At 47.2% G+C, this 18,868-nt stretch overlaps 1 protein-coding gene across 8 annotated transcripts in view; it reads left to right on the top strand.

Moving 5' to 3' along the window:
• Positions 1 to 18,868, top strand: part of RREB1 (ras responsive element binding protein 1) — a 134,228-nt gene that overhangs the window by 104,770 nt on the left and 10,590 nt on the right. For all 8 annotated transcript variants that reach the window (XM_036256250.1, XM_036256251.1, XM_036256249.1 and 5 more), the window contains 2 exons: positions 9,368 to 9,557; positions 10,588 to 13,495. In XM_036256250.1, coding sequence (XP_036112143.1) covers positions 9,368 to 9,557; positions 10,588 to 13,495 — 3,098 coding nt within the window. The remainder of the gene's footprint in view (positions 1 to 9,367; positions 9,558 to 10,587; positions 13,496 to 18,868) is intronic.

Genomic DNA, 18,868 nt, shown 5'->3' on the forward strand with positions numbered 1-18,868 from the left:
TTTCCACTGATGAATTTTTGTTTTCCTTAAAGTAACCTTTCTGTATATGATTGAAAAAGAAAAGGAAGCAAGTTTGTTTTAGAAGAATTGATCGAGTTCTATTAGCTTGTTTAAATCCTACAACTAGATACACTTTCTCCCAAATGCATTTGTCCTACTGAGAGCAGTTAGTTTCCATTTTGGAAAAGTTACTCAGTTTCCTACATAGGGCCATCTCTGTTGCCAGAAAATCAGAACACAGCCTCTTGGGTTTGTAAAATTTCCCTCTGGCACATTGTCAAAATCACTTGCAAAATGAAATCGTCCTACAGCGTTACTCTCTCCTAGGACTCTAAGTACAGTTCTACTCCATGGACATATTTTGCAATCGTGCTGTTCACAAGTTCCTGGCAGAATTGAGAGATCCCCCAAACTAGGGGTAAGGGGAGAGTTATGGGGACTACCTGACCAATGGCTGTGGCCTTAATGAAGACCGACAGGCCCAAGTGAGGTTAGCAAATACCCTAGGAACGGTGCCTGTGCCTGCGCCTGCTCTGCATCGCTTAAAGATTTACAATGACCTTCATTGTCCTTGAAGAGCTTCTTAGAAACAAAGTTGCAGAGCGTTCTTCCTGGGGCCTTGGGAGCGTTGGTTAAACAGGGTGTCTCTGGCTGACAAAGGCTGATCCAAATGTTCCTAGGTGATGGGTTTCCACGCTGGTTTTATTTAGGTCTGTCAACAGGTGTAAGAGGGGTGGCAGTGTTTTTCTGTGGGTGTTTCTTCCCTTTAACCAGCCTCATGAAGTGCTTCTGGTTTCAAAGCAGCTTGTTTGTGAGATGACATTCTGTATCTTTTCAGAAGTGAAACGGGAGCCCCTTGGTTGAAATCCCATGAAAACAGAGGTGTGAAGTTGTAGACCTAGGGCCTTATTTAGACGCCAAAGGCTCTGGATGTGTGTGCGGGCTTCTCCATGAGCCGTGGCGGGAGTGGTGAGGAAGCAGGTACTGGAGGCAGGGCAGGGGCTAAGCAGGAAGAACACACATTCCTCCCCAGGGGTCTCAAAGTTAAACAGAAGTAGTAGAGATGATTATGATGTTCTCAGGAGTGAAAAGAGAACGCATCTCTTTGAAATTAAAATTCCATTTTTTCTGCATTTTCAGTTTGCTCTGATTGCCAGGAAATGAGCTGTTTCTGATTTTTTGTGTTGTTCCTAGCAATATAAAATGATGGTTAACTTTGTAATACTACCTTGCAGTTTTCCAAGGGTTTTATTATCTGTTATTCATAATAGCTCTAAAGATCTCCATCATACAGACGAGAAAGAAAACAGAGGCTTTGAGAAGGAAGGTGAAAGAGCTCTCACAGGCTTGTAGCTTAAGGTGTTTATAGATCCAAGGTCCTTTCACTTAATTCTCACTATTATTTTTCAAATTTGTCTAACTATTAGTCACCTGGTGTGCTTGTTCACATACAGATTCCTAGGCCTTTCTTCTCCTTACTTGGATTCTGGTTTCTCAACAAAGTCATGAGGGGATTCTTATCTCAGGCATATTTGGGAAATTTTACCTAGTGGGCAACTAAAGTGCAGATGAAATAAGTTCTACAAGGTCACACAATCTGAACTTTCCTGCCCAGTGCCTCTGGTCCCTGGGCCCATCCCCCCCACTGCTCCACAACTGCCTTCCACAGAGGACACAGTGCTGTAACTGGCCCTGGTTTATTACAGTAGGTGTTTATTGAGCACCTACTATGGGTGAACTTCTGTCCTAGAAGCCAGAAATGGGAGGGATTATAAACTGAATACGAGAATAGAGGAAGAGGTAGATGTGATGAAAACGCAATCTTTATTTTTTAATGTTTTATTGATTTTTTTTTCTTTTAGAGAGAGGAAGGGAGAGGGGGAGAGAGAGAGAGAAACATCAATGAGAGAGAACATCGATTGGCCACCTCCTGCATGCCCCCCACTGGGGATTTGGCCCACAACCCACAATTTGGGTACGTGGGTCGACACTCGACCACTGAGCCACACTGGCCAGGTGAAAACTCAATCTTATTAAATATTAATTGCTACAATAGTAGTGCAGCAAATTCTGATTGCCCTATCAAGAAGAACTCTCCATTGTTTTTGCTTTGCTTATTTATTTATTTATTTATTTATTTATTTATTTCTCACCCGAGGACTTTTTTCCATTTCTGTTCAAATAGAATGGGAGGGAGAGAGAGGAAGAGAGAGAAAGAAACATCGACGTGAAAGGGACACATCGAGTGGCTGTCTCCCGCATGACCCCAACCAGGGCCGGGGTCGGATCGCAACTTAGGTACATGCCCTTGACTGGAATCGAACCTGAGACTCAGTTGGTCCATGGGCCAGTGCTCTAACCGCTAAGCCAAACCGGCCAGGGCTCCATTGTGTTTTTTTTATAAAACCTACTTATGTTCCCTCATGGCCAGCAGGTTGTGCACCAGGGCAGTGGTCTCAGAAGTGGAGGGTGTTCAGAAAGATCTGAGGTACAAGATAAAAATAGTAGAACTTTATTTCACCCTTTAAGTTTTTCTGTTTTTATATTTTATAATGTACCTGGCACAGTATATATGCATGCAAATATATGTGTATATAAACACATTTCTCAGTCAAACAATAAATCGATGTGAGATGCTCAGAAATGTTTTAGTTGTAATGTGTGTGCAGTTCACAGTTTGCAGCCCCTTCTCGGGCCCACCTGCTCACCTTTACAGCTAGCTGACCTACAGGCTGCTAAGAGGCAGTGTGATTTCTTCCCAATTTGTTTGTTTCAGTAATACTTGTAATTATTTGGTATAATTTCATATAAGCCAGTAAAATGTTGTTTTTAAAAAATAGTCTAGCCTTGGCCAGGTGGCCAGGTTGGTTAGAGAGTTGTCCTATATACCAAAATTTGCGAAAGTTTGATTCCTGGTCTGGGTGTGTATGGGAGGCAACTGATAGGTGTTTTTCTCTCTTTTTCTTTCTCCTATCTCTAGATTCAGTAAAAACCTGTCCTTGAGTGAGGAGTAGAGAAAAAAATAATAATAATGGTCTCAGTTGGGCAGACTTTATTGTCCAAATTGGATTTTTTTTTTTTTAATCATCCTCACTTGAGGACATTTTTCCATTTTTTGTTCAGGTAGAGTGGGAGGGAGAGAGAGGAACAGAGAGAGAGAGAGAAACATCGATGTGAAAGGGACACATTGAGTGGTCGCCACCCACACAACCAACCAGGGCCGGGGACAAACTGCAATCGAGGTACGCGCCCTTAGCAGGAACTGAACCTGGGTCTCTCCGGACCGCAGGCCGATGCTCTAACCACTGAGCCAAACCGGCCAGGGCCAAATTGGATTTTTTTTAAATTTTGTTTTCTTTATTGATTTTAGAGAGAGAGGAAGGGAGAGTGTGAGAGAGATAGAAACATCGAGGAGAGAGAACACTGACTGGCCACCTCCTGCATGCCCCCCACCGGAGATTTGGCCCATGACCTGTTGGTGCATGGGTTGACGCTCACCACTGAGCCACACCAGCCAGGCTGGATTGTTTTAAATTGCTATCATAATCAGAGTGGGCCAGACACCTATAAAACAGTCAAGAGAAATAATCATAAAAATATAGGATTCTGGTTTAGTTTGGTTTGCAAAAATGTAGGTCCTCGCGTTCCCTTAAAGAATCTGAACTGGAAATCAAAGCTATTGTGTTATGAACATGATTCATGCAGCGTCGGTGACATGGAACTAGACTCACATATACTCATGGGTGAATGAGTGTGCAGTTGGTTCTCATTTTTTACTAGTTATTTTCTGTACAGGCGGCATGTACACAGAATTAATACTGAACCATTCTTTCTAGAGGAAACAGGGTCACAACATTTCATCAACTGATCAATACATAACCTCATTTTATGTGTTTCTGTTTAAAGACACCTTATTTAATATATACTATTGACTCATTAACATTGAACTCACAGCCAACAGCACTACAACTAATGCCTGATTAAAGCTTATCTAAGACTGGTATTTTCTCCGTAAGGCACATCACAGCCTTACACTTAGGAACACTAGACAGCACTTCAGCACTATGTTCAGGGACCATTTTATACAGCAGAATCACCAACAAAAGAACTATAAATAGATCGTGGCACTAAATAAACTGCAAAAAAAGACACTTGTTTACAGTATGAGAGCTGAAGCAAGAAGGCAGAGTGTCTCCTTCTTTGTCCTCAGCTGGGAATGTGTGCCTAGGGCAACTCAAGCTTTTCACAGCACTGTGCACATCCATGAATGACCCAGAAAGCGCTGTGAGTACTAATTTGGGGTTTACAAATAAATTCGAAGGAACAGGCAAATTCCAAATACAGAATCCACAAATAATGAGGATCAACTGAATGTGTTTTGTCAACCAATGGTGGTTGGCGCCAATTCAAACACCAACAGGAATCCCCAATTTGGGGTGCGGTGGAGAAGGAAACTTTATTTAGTGCAAACAACTCAGAGGTAATACAGCATGGCTATGAATATAGCACTGTTGTGGGGGCCAGGCAGCCCTGAGGCCAGGCCCCTCTTCAGCTAGGCAGCTCTGCTATGTGATGGTCCACTCTGCTCTGCCTTGCTTGGCTCTGGTCTACTGTTCTACGCTGGGTCTGCCCTGCGCAGGTCTGTTCTACTCTGGTGAGAAATCTTCTCTGTTTCAGCTCCAGCCAAGGAAATGCAGCCTTTGGTGGAAAGTGTGCTCCCAAAGCCAGAGGGGAGCTGGCTTATATAGACAGAAGTCCCCATCCCTAATCTCTGATTGGTTAAAATAGAGCTGCTCTGATTGGTCAGAGCTGTGCAGCTTCAGTTGGCTGGGGAAGGAGCCATAATCCTATTGGTTGAAATAGGATTCCAAGAAGCCCTCATAAGGGCTGGCTCAGATGACAGAAACACGGTGCAGGCAGTTCAGTGAGGAAGCTTCTCTGTTAAATGCCGTTTGTGTGAGAGGTCCCTGGGCAGAAATGGCTGCTATGCTATGCTTTTGTTTTTCCTGTGGGTTTTGGTTTTTGGTTTTTGTTTTAGCCCAGTTAGCCACCAGGAGCCCTTCTTAGTCCTCAGGGTTTATGGTTTATTTAACTGTATAGATTAAAGTATTGAAGGTGTACATGAAGCATTTTTTATAAGAACATCTCCTCCTTTACCTGACTTTGATTAATGAGCCCTTCTTTGCAAGACAAAGTAAGCCCTGCTGTCTTCACAGGGGAAAGATGAGCTTGGGAACAGGCCTCAGTTTTCGGGTGTGATTGAAGGAGCATGCAGTCATTGAGTCTTACTGATGCTGTTTGTCTCGCTAGGTTGTTAGGGTGAAATGAGTTTAGGTATTTGTTGCAGTGACCCAGCATTCAGAACAGTACCTGGCACTGTAAAAATTAATTTAAAACATTGCATATGTTCTACACAAAATGTATCTAGGCAGTGCTAATTATGAATTCGGGAAGTGCGAGTTAGTGTAGACATCAAGTGGAAGATGCCTATTGGGCCCACTGGGTTACAGGTATCCCCAATCTCTCTTACCTTTTTTTTTTTTTTTTCCTTTATTGATTTTATAGAGAGAGGAAGGGAGAGGGAGAGAGAGATAGAAACATCTATGAGAGAGAACATCGATTGGCTGCCTTCTGCATGCCCCCCACTGGGGATCAGGTCCACAACCTGGGCATGTGCCGGACTGGGAATCGAATGAACCATCAACCTCTTGGTGCATGGGTCGACGCTCCATCACTGAGCCACACCAGCCGGACTTTTAAATGTTTTTATTGATTTTTTTTTTAGAGGGAACGGGAGAGAGAGACAGAAACATCGATAAAAGAGAAGCATCAACATCAATCAGGTGCCTTCTGTGCACCCTATACTGGGGATGGAGCCTGCAACCCAGGCCGGGAATCAAACCAGCTATCTTTTCATACATAGGTTGATGCTTAGCCACTGCACCACACAGGCTGAGCACCTTCGTTTAATCTCTTTCTAGGGAAGGCACAGACCAGCGTCTGTCTCCCCAAACCTCACCTGCTTACGCCCCAGGCAGGACAGAGGGGAAAGAGGAGAAAGAAAATGTGAACTATCTCTAGTGCATAAAGTACCAAACCAGATAGGCCATAGGCTTGACCACCCAGCTTGTCCTGGGTGGGTTATTCGGCCAGCCTGTAAATCCCACTATGTGGGGCCTTCCTGATCCCTGAGCTCAGCACCTCCCATAAGACCCCCAGCCCCTCTAATTGTTCAGAGTGTTTACTGGTGAAATGGGCTCCTTTATATTACCAGTGCCATAGTGAGACTCAGTGTAAGCAGCTTCTCTTCTGGAGTTTCTATAAATTGAGCAACCCCCCCCCACCTCCCCCCACACACATTCACGCACCTGCTGCATATAGTTGGACATTGTTGGAACTTGGAAAAAGAGGCAAAAAGTCAGCCCACTCTCATTAGCCATTTGAAATGAACTTTTTTAAAAGATGTATTAAGGAGCATTTCAAACACATGCAGAAGTAGAGAGACTAACGACCCCCTATACACTCATCACTCAGTTTCAGAAATTATCCACCCACAGGCAACTGTGTTTCATCTCTTCCCTGCCCCAGATAATTTGAAAACAAATCCCAGGCAACACATTTCATTTATAAATATTTTATTATGTATCTGTAAAGGAAAAGTACTTTTAAAAAATGTAGACAAGACATTATTATCTAAAACAGAGATTGCCAACGTTTTTCATCTCACGGCACACATAAACTAATTACTAAAATTTAGCACACCAAAAAATATAATTTTTGCCAATCTGCCAAAAAAAAATCAATACAGTATAATTTTTATTCATTCACACTAGACAGCTATTGTTGTGTTGCCTGTTTTTTTTGTTTGTTTGTTTTGTTTTGTTTTTTGACAATCTTAGGGAAAAGATATTGGTGCCTGACTAAATTGTCAGATATTTCTCATGTTGTAAAAATTCTTGCAGCACACTGGTTGAAAATTGCTTATCTAAAAAATTAACAGTAATATCCTATTATCATCTAATATTCTGGTTAACATTAAATTTCCCCAATTCAGATGTTCTCTCATCCTTTCAATTTAGTACAGAGCTTTCAGCGGACCTGCAGCATGGTGATAGGCTGGTGACCACGTGGAGTGTGCAGTTGAACGTGAGCCTGGGAAGACTAGAGTCGGGGTAATAGAAGAGAAAGTGCTCTTCCCAGGGCTGTAGGACAGGACAGAGCAGCCCTGGGTCCAGGGGCCCCCTGGAGTATGTTGTTCTAGCCAGAAAGAGCCTTGCACAGCGTTGCTGCACCCATTCTGCTTCCCTGCCTGTCTCACAGCCTGTGACTTAGCCCTCTGGTACCTTGGCAGGGAATGGTTCCTGTGGTCCGGGGTTTGTTTGGGCCCCCTGCTGTGAGAACTTGCAATACCTACAGGTACTTGGAGCTCTCTAAAGCCATCTCTTCTTCTCCAAGCCTTCATCGCAGTTGGTGAGCTTCAGCAGAATTCTATCAGAAGGAGCTCACCTTCTGAGTAGCTTGTAGGAACCCAGTATTCCAGACATAATTGAATGATGACAGAAATCTTGATGGCGAGATGCAGCCAAGTTAGCAGTGGAGATAGGAGAGGCGGATCTACAGTGGGGCCTCACTGGCCACGTTCTGCCTCTGCGTGATAGAGGAAGCAGGGTTGCATGTACTTGGCACTTCTTTCTTTCATCACCAGATGAAAATGAGCTCAGTTGTTTCATGGGTGATTTTATTATCTCTTCATTTCCAGAGAAGCCTTTCAAAGCAACAACAGTTTCCACTAAGGTCTATGCAGTATGACTATTCTTCTGTGCCCAAGTTCTTTCTTTGTGAAACAATAATAGGACCTGTCACGTGTAGCTCTAGTGATGGTCTAGGGCAGTGATCTTTCAACCAGCATGCCACAAGAATTTTTAAAACATGCAACACCTGATTATTTAGTCAGGTGCACTGACCTCTTTCCCTTAGCTTGTTGAAAAAAAAAAAAAAAGTGACAGCAGCCAATACAACAACAGCCGTACGATGTGAATGAATCAAAATTATATCTTTTTTTTTTTTTGTCAGATTGGCAAAAAATGTATTTTTTGGTGTGCCACAGTATTTTAGTAATTAGTTATGTTTGCCATGAGATGAAACCAATTGAAAATGCCTGGTGTAGGGGATGTTGACAATATCCTGTAACTGTATAGTTTATAATGGCTGTATAGTTTTTAAGATGGTAGATCTCAGTGAAGACCTACAAGACAACACTGCTGTGGAAGTGGAGAAAGCATTTAGGACAGTATTCCTGATGCGTCCAGGTGGCCTGGGACATTCAAGGAGGAGGAGGAGGAGATCTCTGAAGTGAAGCATGATGACCGTTAGAGGGACTGCATTTGTGGGGGGTTTCTAGGAAAGGGAGACAGCCTCAGGGTAGGTCAGGCCTTGCCATTTGACTTTGTATCTTACAAACTGTGCAACTCCAGCCTTATTGATTTCATAAGTGTGATGGAGGCCAGGGTGCCTGTCCACCTGCCAGGATCGTGCCACTGCCCCGTAGGCCTGCACGTAGTGTGGGTTTAATAGGTGGGAGGTGCGGTTCTTTTTCACATAACGATGGTAATAATGTCAGAATTTAATCACTGTCACATGCTGCTACTTCAGTTGGAGAATCTGAGTATCCTTTTATCTTGATCAGATACCAGGGATGCTGATAACGGTGGCTCGAGATGCTGTGTAAATTTGTGCTTTTTGACTTCCAAACATGTTTTATGATGAGAGCCCATGGAGCAGAGGGAGTGAGAAAGCTGAAATGATCACTAGTGACATAGTTCGGGTAGGATGAGTGGGCCTTCGGCTGTGCTCACCATGCTGTCTGCGAAGATTGGACACCCACAGGTTGTTAGGTTATCATTTCTTCTTGAGGAAGAGTTTTTTGTTGCTAACCATGAGCAGACTGGCTTCTTGATGTCTTATTTCTTTTTTCATTTATTCTGATGATTTGTCACATCATTTTATTTTCATTTACTTGTAAATAAGGGGAAAACAAAATACAATAAGACTAATGGATAGCCCTGGCTAGTTTGGCTCAGTGGTTTGAGCATCGGTCCTCAGACCAAAGGGTCGAGGGTTCGATTCCTGGTCAAGGGCATCTACCTTGGTCAATCCCCAGCCCTGGTTGGGGTCGTGCAGGAGGCAACCAATTGATGTGTCCCTCTCCTCTCTTCCTCCCTTCCTCCCTCCCTTCCACTCTCTCTAAAAAAAATCAATGGAAAAATGTCCTTGGGTGAGGATTAACAACAACAACAAAAAGACTGATGGACAGGTGGAAATTAGAACTTGGCTGCCTCCTTATATCTTGTCCCTTTCTTCCTCCCAGATGTGACATTTGCTGCGTCACCTTTCGAACACATCGAGGATTACTACGCCACAATGCGCTTGTTCACAAACAGCTTCCCAGAGACGCAGTGGGAAGGCCTTTCATCCAGAACAACCCTTCCATTCCTGCTGGCTTCCATGATTTAGGATTCACTGACTTCTCCTGTAGGAAGTTTCCTCGGATTTCTCAGGTATGCTCATTGGCCGGCAGAATCGGCAGCCACCGCCTGCATGGTCTGCGCAGTTGGACTTAAAGTCCTCACCCTAAGGTTTCCTTAAAATAAGGTCCATGGCATTTTGTTTTTTAGCAGCACCTTTCCTTTTGAAGTTCTGTTTGGCCCTTTTAGTCGTCTTTGGGTTGTTGGGTTCAGAGGTGTATGTAAGTGGCCTTTCATTTTGTTTTTTAATTACATCACAGCTTTAATTAGCCTTACAGCTAAATATTTTCAGCACTATAGTTTTTATTTAAAATGTTTTGGTCTGGCTGGTGTGGCTCAGTGGTTGAGGGTCGGCCCATGCACCAAGAGGTTGCTGGTTCAATTCCCGGCCAGGACACATGCCCAGGTTGTGGGCCCGATCCCCAGTGGGGGGCATGCAGGAGGCGGCCAATTGATGTTCTCTCTCATCAATGTTTCTGTCTCTCTCCCCCTCTCACTTCCTTTCTCTCTCAAAAAAAAAATCAATAAAGGGAAAAAAATTATAAAAAAATAAAATCTTTTAAAAAAAAAGTTTTGGTTTGTTATTAACCTGAGCCATATTTGTTCTCTGCTTATAAAGCACCTGCTAAAAGTACTTTGAAACTATCTTTTTGCAGTTTTTTAAAATTGAGATAGAAGATATCAGCAGTGAAGTTCTTCTAGTGCATAAGCCTCAAGCTCGATTCCATACGTATGTACCCATGTGTGTACACTCGTAACCCCACGTGGTACTCCCTCTTCTGGTAGCACAGAGTTAACTGATTCTCTACCAGTGGTAGGCAGTATTACTTAATTATATTTCGTTGTTTCTCTGCTAAGAGACCCTGGGGGTTGATGTCATTCATGAAGAAAACATGATACTTAAGATACTTTGGGGTTTCCTTATTCACTCTCAGAGTCAGGGAGCTGGGAAGGGTCAGCTTCTTATGCGTCATGGAGAAAGCTGGATGCTGTGGCAGCTATGCAACAGGTACATTCTGTATCTGTTTAGTGATGAGTTTTCAATCCTCATTTCCTTTTACAGGCCTGGTGTGAAACAAACCTGCGAAGGTGCATCAGCGAGCAGCACCGTTTCGTCTGTGACGTCTGCGACAAGGCATTTCCCATGCTGTCCTCGCTCGCCCTGCACAAGCAGACCCATGTCGCTGGGGACCAGGGACGGGAACGGCTGCAAGCCAAGACCCTACCTGGTGACGCCCTGGACCAGAAGGTCTTCCTGGCCTTGCTGGGCCTGCAGCACACCAAAGACATCAAGCCTGTCCCGGCCGAGGAACCCCTGCCGGACGACAACCAAGCAATACAGCTCCAGACACTCAAGTGTCAGCTACCTCAGGATCCCGGCTGCACCAACATGCTGAGGCTGTCTCCTTTTGAAGCTTCTTCCCTGGGTGGTTCTCTCACAGTCCTCCCAGCTACCAAGGAGAGTGTGAAGCACCTGTCCCTGCAGCCCTTCCAAAAGGGCTTCATCATCCAGCCCGACAGTAGTATTGTGGTCAAGCCCATCTCTGGGGAGTCGGCCATTGAACTGGCTGACATCCAGCAGATCTTGAAGATGGCAGCTTCAGCGCCCCCTCAAATTAGTCTTCCGCCTCTCCCCAAGGCCCCTGTCGCCCCTCTGCAGGCGATTTTCAAACACATGCCCCCTCTGAAGCCAAAGCCCCTGGTCACACCACGGACGGTGGTGGCCACCTCAACACCCCCCCCTCTCATCAATGCCCAGCAAGCCTCCCCCGGCTGCATTAGTCCCAGCCTGCCCCCACCGCCCCTAAAGCTCCTTAAAGGCTCTATGGAGGTGGCTGCCAGCGCCCACCTGCTACAATCCAAGTCTGGGTCCCAGCCACACACGGCCATGCAGCTCTTCCTGCAGCAGCCACGAGTGGAGCTGCCTGGCCAGGCTGAGATGAAGACGCAGTTAGAGCAGGACAGCATCATCGAGGCCCTGCTTCCCCTGAGCATGGAGGCCAAGATCAAGCAGGAGATAACAGAGGGGGACCTCAAGGCCATCATGACAGGCCCTAGCAGCAAGAAATCACCAGCCATGCGAAAGGTACTCTATCCCTGCCGCTTCTGCAACCAGGTGTTCGCCTTCTCGGGGGTGTTGCGCGCACACGTGCGCTCCCACCTGGGCATCTCTCCATACCAGTGCAACATCTGCGACTACATCGCAGCAGACAAGGCTGCGCTCATTCGCCACCTGCGCACGCACAGTGGCGAGCGGCCCTATATCTGCAAGATCTGCCACTACCCCTTCACTGTCAAGGCCAACTGTGAGCGGCACCTGCGCAAGAAGCACCTCAAGGCCACCCGGAAGGACATCGAGAAGAACATCGAGTATGTGACCAGCAGCGCGGCCGAGATGGTGGACGCCTTCTGCTCCCCAGACACGGTGTGCCGGCTGTGCGGCGAAGACCTGAAGCACTACCGAGCCCTGCGCATCCATATGCGCACGCACTGTGGCCGCGGCCTGGGCGGCTGCCCCAAGGGCCACAAGCCCTTCGAATGCAAGGAGTGCAGCGCCACCTTCTCGGCCAAACGCAACTGCATCCACCACATCCTTAAGCAGCACCTGCATGTGCCAGAGCACGACATCGAGAGCTATGTCCTGGCAGCGGATGGCCTAGGCCCCAAGGAGGCCCCCTCGGCTGAGGCCTCAGGGAGGATGGAGGAGGGCAGTGGGGTCTTTGGCGAGCGCAAACCCCTCTCCAGCTTCCTGGAGTCCCAGAATGGCTATCTTCACACAGGCCCCACCCAGCTTCCACCTCCCCACGTCTCTGTCAAGCTGGAGCCAGCCAGCAACCTCTTAGTAGACTTCAACGAGCCTCTGGACTTCTCCCAGAAGGGCTTGGCCCTAGTCCAAGTGAAGCAGGAAAACACAGCCTTGTTCCTAAGCCCCTCTTCCTCTGCCCCCTATGACTGCTCCATGGAGCCCATTGACCTGTCCATCCCCAAGAACTTTAGGAAAGGAGACAAGGATTTGGCTGCTCCCAGTGAAGCCAAGAATCCTGAGCAGGAACCAGGGAGCAGGGAGCAAGCCTCTCCCTGTCCGCTGCCATGCCCGACTCTGCCAGTGACCTTGGGGCCCAGTGGGATCCTGGAAAAACCCTTGGCCCTTTCAGCAGCAGCCTCAACAGCCACTACTCTGGAAGCCCACGCTCAGCCCCTGCAGGGCTCCGTTCAGGTCGCTGTCCCCATTTACTCATCAGCCCTCATCAACAGTTCCCCTCTCTTGGGCAACTCAGCCCTCATCAGCAGCCCAGCCTTGCTGCGACCTCTGCGCCCCAAGCCCCCCTTGCTCTTGCCAAAGCCCCCTATGACAGAAGAGCTGCCTCCACTGGCCTCCATTGCCCAGATCATCTCATCCGTGTCCTCAGCCCCCACCTTGCTCAAAACCAAGGTGGCTGACCCAGGGCCCACAAGCACCAGCAGTAACACCCCAGCTTCAGACAGCTTAGGAGGTACTGTCCCTGAAGTTGCCACTGACACCACTGGCCCAAAAGAATCCAGCGACCCACCTCCTGCTGCCAACAGTCCAGAGGCATCTTCACCCACTGAGCAGGGGCCGGCTGGCTTGTCCAAGAAGAGGGGCCGGAAAAGGGGGCTGAGGAGCCGACCCCGAGCCAGCAGTGACGGGGTGGACCTGGACTCCAGTGGGGAATTTGCCAGCATTGAGAAGATGTTGGCCACCACAGACACCAACAAGTTCAGTCCATTTCTGCAGACAGCAGAGGATGATGCTCAGGACGAGCTGGCCAGCGCCCCTGCTGACCACAATGGGCCCAGTGACGAAGAGCAGGGCAGCCCCCCAGAAGACAAGCTGCTGAGGGCAAAGCGGAACTCTTATGCCAGCTGCCTGCAGAAGCTCAATTGTCCTCACTGCCCGCGAGTCTTCCCTTGGGCTAGCTCCCTCCAGAGGCACATGCTCACACACACCGGTAAGAGGGCCTGCCAGGCTATGGGCACTGCTTCCCCGTGGGGAGACTGGCCGCCGGCCAGGGTGGGAGGGAGAGTGAGGGGTGGGGTCGAAAGCATGCGACCCTGTTCCCATGGCCCCATTCTCCACTTCCTTTCCTCCTCAGTGTCAGAAGAAGGGGTTTTGCCTGGTGAGGCCGTGTGCTCAGGTAACCAGGGGACCTTTTCCTGTTGTCTGAGCCCTCTGAGGGCTGCTGGTGAAGGCAGGGATCAAAAGTAAGGGTTTTAGATGAAAAATGGCCCTAGACCCATCAGTGACTCACTGCCATCCATCCCATCCCGTCTGGAGAACGCAGCGGGATTGCCCACTTGGTTGCCCACAGCAGGTGGTAAGGGAAGTGGAACTTTGTGTGAAGTTAATGACCATGCACCTCTCATCTCAGTTATAATTTACTAAATGTTCATACAGGATTTATATCATTGCACTAAGAGTAAATTGGGTGAGATCCCCAACCTTTAGATAATATTTGGATAACCCAAATATTAATAGGTAGTACCTAAAACCGAATACAGAGTTATACAGTATAGGATTACCAGATAAAATGCAGGATAGCAGCTAAGTTTGAATTTCAAATAAGTACAAGTAATTTTTTAGGATAAATATTTTTCATGTAATGTTTGGGATATACTAAGAACTTACTAGGTTTTTATTTGAAATTCAGATTTAACTGAGTGACCTGTATTGTTAGTTGCTAAGTCTGACAACCCTAGGTAGGTAGTTGAGGGGAGGTGGTGGGAACTGTGTGAGCCGTGCTCTGTACCCAGGTGGAGACGCTTCATTCAGGGTTGATCATCACTTGAAGCTCCCCAGAAGCCCTCAGACGAAGGCCGTCTCTATAAATGGGGGATCAAAGACAGCGTGCAGAGGAATGGGAGGGGAGCGCAAGCTGCGGGGTCTCTGTGAGGCTGCTGGCCACACGGATGTGGCGTTTCTCTCTGGTGTGTGGAATCCAATGGTGGATGTCAGGCCTGCCTGTCCTTGGAGGGCTCTTTTAACAAGAACCAGAATTTCTAGATTTGTAAAGTATATGCTACATTTTCAGGCCACATTTTCTTTCCATTTGAAATGATGTAAGCCTGACAAAGTAAAGTAACGGTCCTAGTGAAGGAAAAAATCGGAAAAGGAGATGCCTCTTAAAGAGAAGGCGCGCTCCACACACACAGTCTCCCTTGCTACCCTGTCTGGGTGATGCTTTACGGTTGCCTACAGAGTCTGGAGGAGTATTTCTGTTCCTGCTTTTCAGAATACAGACAGTCTGGCTCTTGCCCTGCCTTTCCTCACCCCACTACCGCCCTCCCAACCACCTTCACCCAGCTAGGAGTCCTGTGCTTAAGGAGATGGGTCTCATGCACATTTTTCTCCGATGAGGCCACTTATTCCCGGATGGTCTCTTCCTAGCGAACCAGCAGTCTCCCCAGGAGGACGGGCATGGCCAGGAGCTCCTTTCAGGAGCTGTGCCCGTGTCTGTGAAGAGGTCTGATATAAGCCCATTTGTGAAGTGAGTCATTTCCAATATCTGACTTTTGAGTATCAAAGTTTTCTAGCTGGTATCAAATTCAGTAGCGTCTGAAACCAAACAAGGAAGATGGGAGGTTTGTTGAAGACGGGGCAGGGTGGGGTAGGTGTAAATATAAGCATGTTCTGCCACTTCTCCCTTCCCGGTTCCTACACCCTCGGTGGCTGTGTCTGTGTCGGCCCCGTCCCTGAGGTCCTGTCATGCTGTGTTCTTACAGCAGGGCTGCAGGGCCTGACTGTGAGGGGAGCACTCAGGGTTGCTAGAGAAACCTTTCAGGGCCTGTCTTCATCACTGTCCCCAGAGGGCGATGTGGTCCACATTTTGCCAGAGGAAATGGAGGTTTGGAAAGTCTGACTTGCCTACGGTCATGAGAGTACTGAATAGTACGAGAGCTAGAGTTCAAAGCCAAGGTCAAGATCCCTGCAGCTGCCCCATGGTCAGGGTGGTGTGGCTGCTGGTCTTGTACAGGTCATGCCTCCTCCCTCCCTGTATCCTCCCGTCCCCGTGCGGAAGATTGGGAAGAGGTTTGAGAAAAGGTTAGAAGACAGATGTGGACCAGAGTACTGTATATCAGAGACTTAATGACCACAGAATGGTGTTAGCCACACGCACAGACACACATAAAGGTTGGCACCCAGTGGGCCTTTAGCTTCCTTTGCTGTTTCACGGCTTCAGCTTCGAGCAGCAATCTCAGCATTACCTCTGTTAAATCGTTTTATAGAGCACTTGGTGTGCCTGGTGCTGTGTTAGAACACTTCCCATTCATCAAGTGCTGGAGCTGGACAGAGCCTGGGGAGCCTTCTGACTCACCCCCTCTTCCACAGACCGATGGTTTTCTGGTAGGCAGCTCTGCTGTTGAAGAATCTCTGAGCTGCCTGCCTCCGGCTCCCCAGCTTTCTGTGACGTGCTCCCTCTAGAAACTTTGAAATAAGACTGAGGCTCACACATAAGAGCAGTTAAACATGGACATGAAATGACCCTGTGAACAGTGTTATACAGGGAAGAGTTTTTTGTTTTTTGTTTTTCAGTTGTAGCTGCACTCCAGCCCACAGCTTTGAGCTGTACCCGTTTTAGATTGCCTTTAGGCCAGCTGTGTCTGTACCATGAGAGCCAGCCTTCTCCTGACCTCTTGGCAAATGCATAGAGTTATCATCTTGTCAGTCTGTTGTCTCATAGACATGTTTCCAGTCCACCCCACCCTCCAAACAGTCAGCGCTGAGTAGACCAGGTGTTGAGGGTGCAGTTAGGGGTTCACTGCTGCTGTGGGCAAGGGGCGCCAGGTTTCAGCCCTTTATGTCTGCGTAGCTCAGGTTCTAGGAATTGAATTGTGTCTTATGAGGAAGCTGGCGTCAGCTGTCAGATTTCACATCCCCTGGCACTCCCCATTCACAGCTGAACTGCTCCTCCACTCTTCCTTCTCCTAGCACGATGCCCTGTTGATCAGGAACACTTCCTGGTTCCTTACCTTTCTGTGCGTGAACGGTGTTGCCTCTCCACTGTCCCTTCCTTTTCCCCCTTGTGAGCATTTTGTGTTTTAGGCCACAGGTGGCAGACTGAGTGCCAGCAGTGGACAGCCAGTCCATTTCGACCCTGTCCTCACCTTCTTTCTCCTCAGAGCATGAAGGGCTGGGGCCCTGCGATGTATCAGGTGCCCTCCAGTTCTGACATTCTGGGGTCCCTGGCTCACTATCTCCCCGTTGGTTTTAACCCCTTTTCTTTACCAGCCTGGGGCCCTCCCCACTTACGTCTCCAACCCTCTGCTCTTGGGCCATAGGCATCACAGTTAAAATCAGAAAGATATGCAAACCTGAGTGTAAATCTCTCTTGACACCAGGTATGTTTGGCTCCTTGTAATTTCCCTAAGTGGTAGCTTTGGCCATTTAACTGAGCCAGTCCTGAGCACACCTCTACCCAACACAGGAAGAAAGGAACCTTCATTGAGAGGTCAGGGGTGGTGGAGAGAAGTGTGGGGTGTGAAGCCACATCATGAGCCTTCTTCTGTGTTTATTCGTGTGCTCTCTATTGCCCCCAGTGCCTGCCAGATAGTATTGTTAAGTATAAAAGTTCTCTCTTCCTTTTTTGACTGTTCTATGAGAATGAAATCTGGTTGGTGATGGTTTTTACCACATTGGGGTGGAGGGCTATCTCACGTCTCTGGTACAAAGGTAACTTCTTGTGGTTACAGGTACATTTTAAAACACACCTGCTAGCCCGGCTGGTGTGGCTCAGTGGTTAAGCGTCGACCCATGCACCAAAAGGTTGCTGGCTTGATTCCTGGTCAGGGCACATGTCCAGGTTGTGGGCCAAATCCCCAGTGGGGAGCATGCAGGAAGTGGCCAGTTGATGTTCTCTCTCATTGATGTTTTTCTCTCTCGCTTTCTCTTCCCCTCTCTCTAAAAATCAATAAAGAAAAAAATAAAATAAAACACCCCTGTTAAAGCATTAATTTGTAGTAGTTACCAAGTAAATAAAGTCATTTGCTTCTTCCCACATAGATTACCAGTCAGCAAGTTTGAAACCTGTACAATTATAACTCCTGAAAGGGCTCATGGTTTGCTCTGCCCATGCAGTTGGAAAGCACCTGCTATTTGAAATGTAAGACTTGTGCAGTAACATGTGAACTTCTAAAGACTGCCCTTAGTGTCCCTTTGGGAATCTTCACAATTGAGACTGTACTTTGGCATCATTATTTTGTTTTCTGAATTTAGCATTAATATGAATCTTCATCATGGGACATCAGCCTGGCTGTTATAAAGTGGAATATTTACCAACTTGAAAATTACAGAGTAAATCATGTAGTAGGTAGAAGTAAGAAACCAATTGTTTTATTTGAAATCAAGATTCGTATCATAGTTCATAGTCACAACTTGTGACTTCTCTCAGCCCAGCTCTCTCCCTCGCATCTGGCCTGACTCAGAGAAGTCGGAATGTTGCCTTTTGTTAATAAGATGGTAAAGGAAAAGTTTTATTTTTCTTTTTACTTAAAACAGAGTCCAAATAATTAGTAAATTTTATTTTCACTGTTTAGTGAAAAGCAGGAATAATTTGGAGGGTGCGCAATTAACATTAAAATACATTTAAAGCTATTCTTGACTCAAAAGCGTGATTTTTTTTTTTAAGGACATCCTTATAATTTTAGCAGAAAACACCTGTTGAGCTCATGAGGGTAAATTTAGAGAGTGGGAGGGTCCCCCGTGGTGCCATGGGCCCTGTGGAGCTCTTCATAAGTGTGCGTGCCAGGTTCCGGGCCTCTGGTCCCACCTCCCGGGTTTATGATTCCCTGGTCTCTGATTGTTCTAGGCATCTGTATTCTTTTTTCTTCTTCTTCCTTTTTTTAGTTAATTTGTTTTTCTTTAATGTACTGGGGTGACATTGGTTAATAAAAGTATATAATTTTCAAGGATACAGTTCCATAATACATCACTATACAGGCATCTGTATGTTTAAAAAGCTCCACAGGTGATTTGGACACTGCCGAAAGGGTCTTTCAGCTCTGGAGGGAATGGCCGTCCCTTCTTTGGTTAGTATTGAAGTACTGAGGCTCGGATTTGGTGGGGCAGTGGTTCCCACGGTGCTGGGCCCCACACCAGCCCAATCTGCGCAAGTGGCACTTCCAGAGTTGTGGGACTGGGAGATGATGATGCTAGTCCTTTCTCCCCTTCTGGGAAGCCCAGGTACCAGGCCCGTGCCGCGTCTCCCTCCGTGAGGGCCTGGGCTTGTGCGCCTGCACTAGTCAGGCCCCCACAATTGTAGGGAGCTGTGCAGGGTGACTTTCCTGCCCCCCCCCCCCCCATCCACAGTCATAATGAAATTTTATCA

This window comes from Molossus molossus, unplaced genomic scaffold (genome assembly GCF_014108415.1).
Source record: "Molossus molossus isolate mMolMol1 unplaced genomic scaffold, mMolMol1.p scaffold_m16_p_12, whole genome shotgun sequence".
Classification (NCBI taxonomy): Eukaryota; Metazoa; Chordata; class Mammalia; order Chiroptera; family Molossidae; genus Molossus; species Molossus molossus.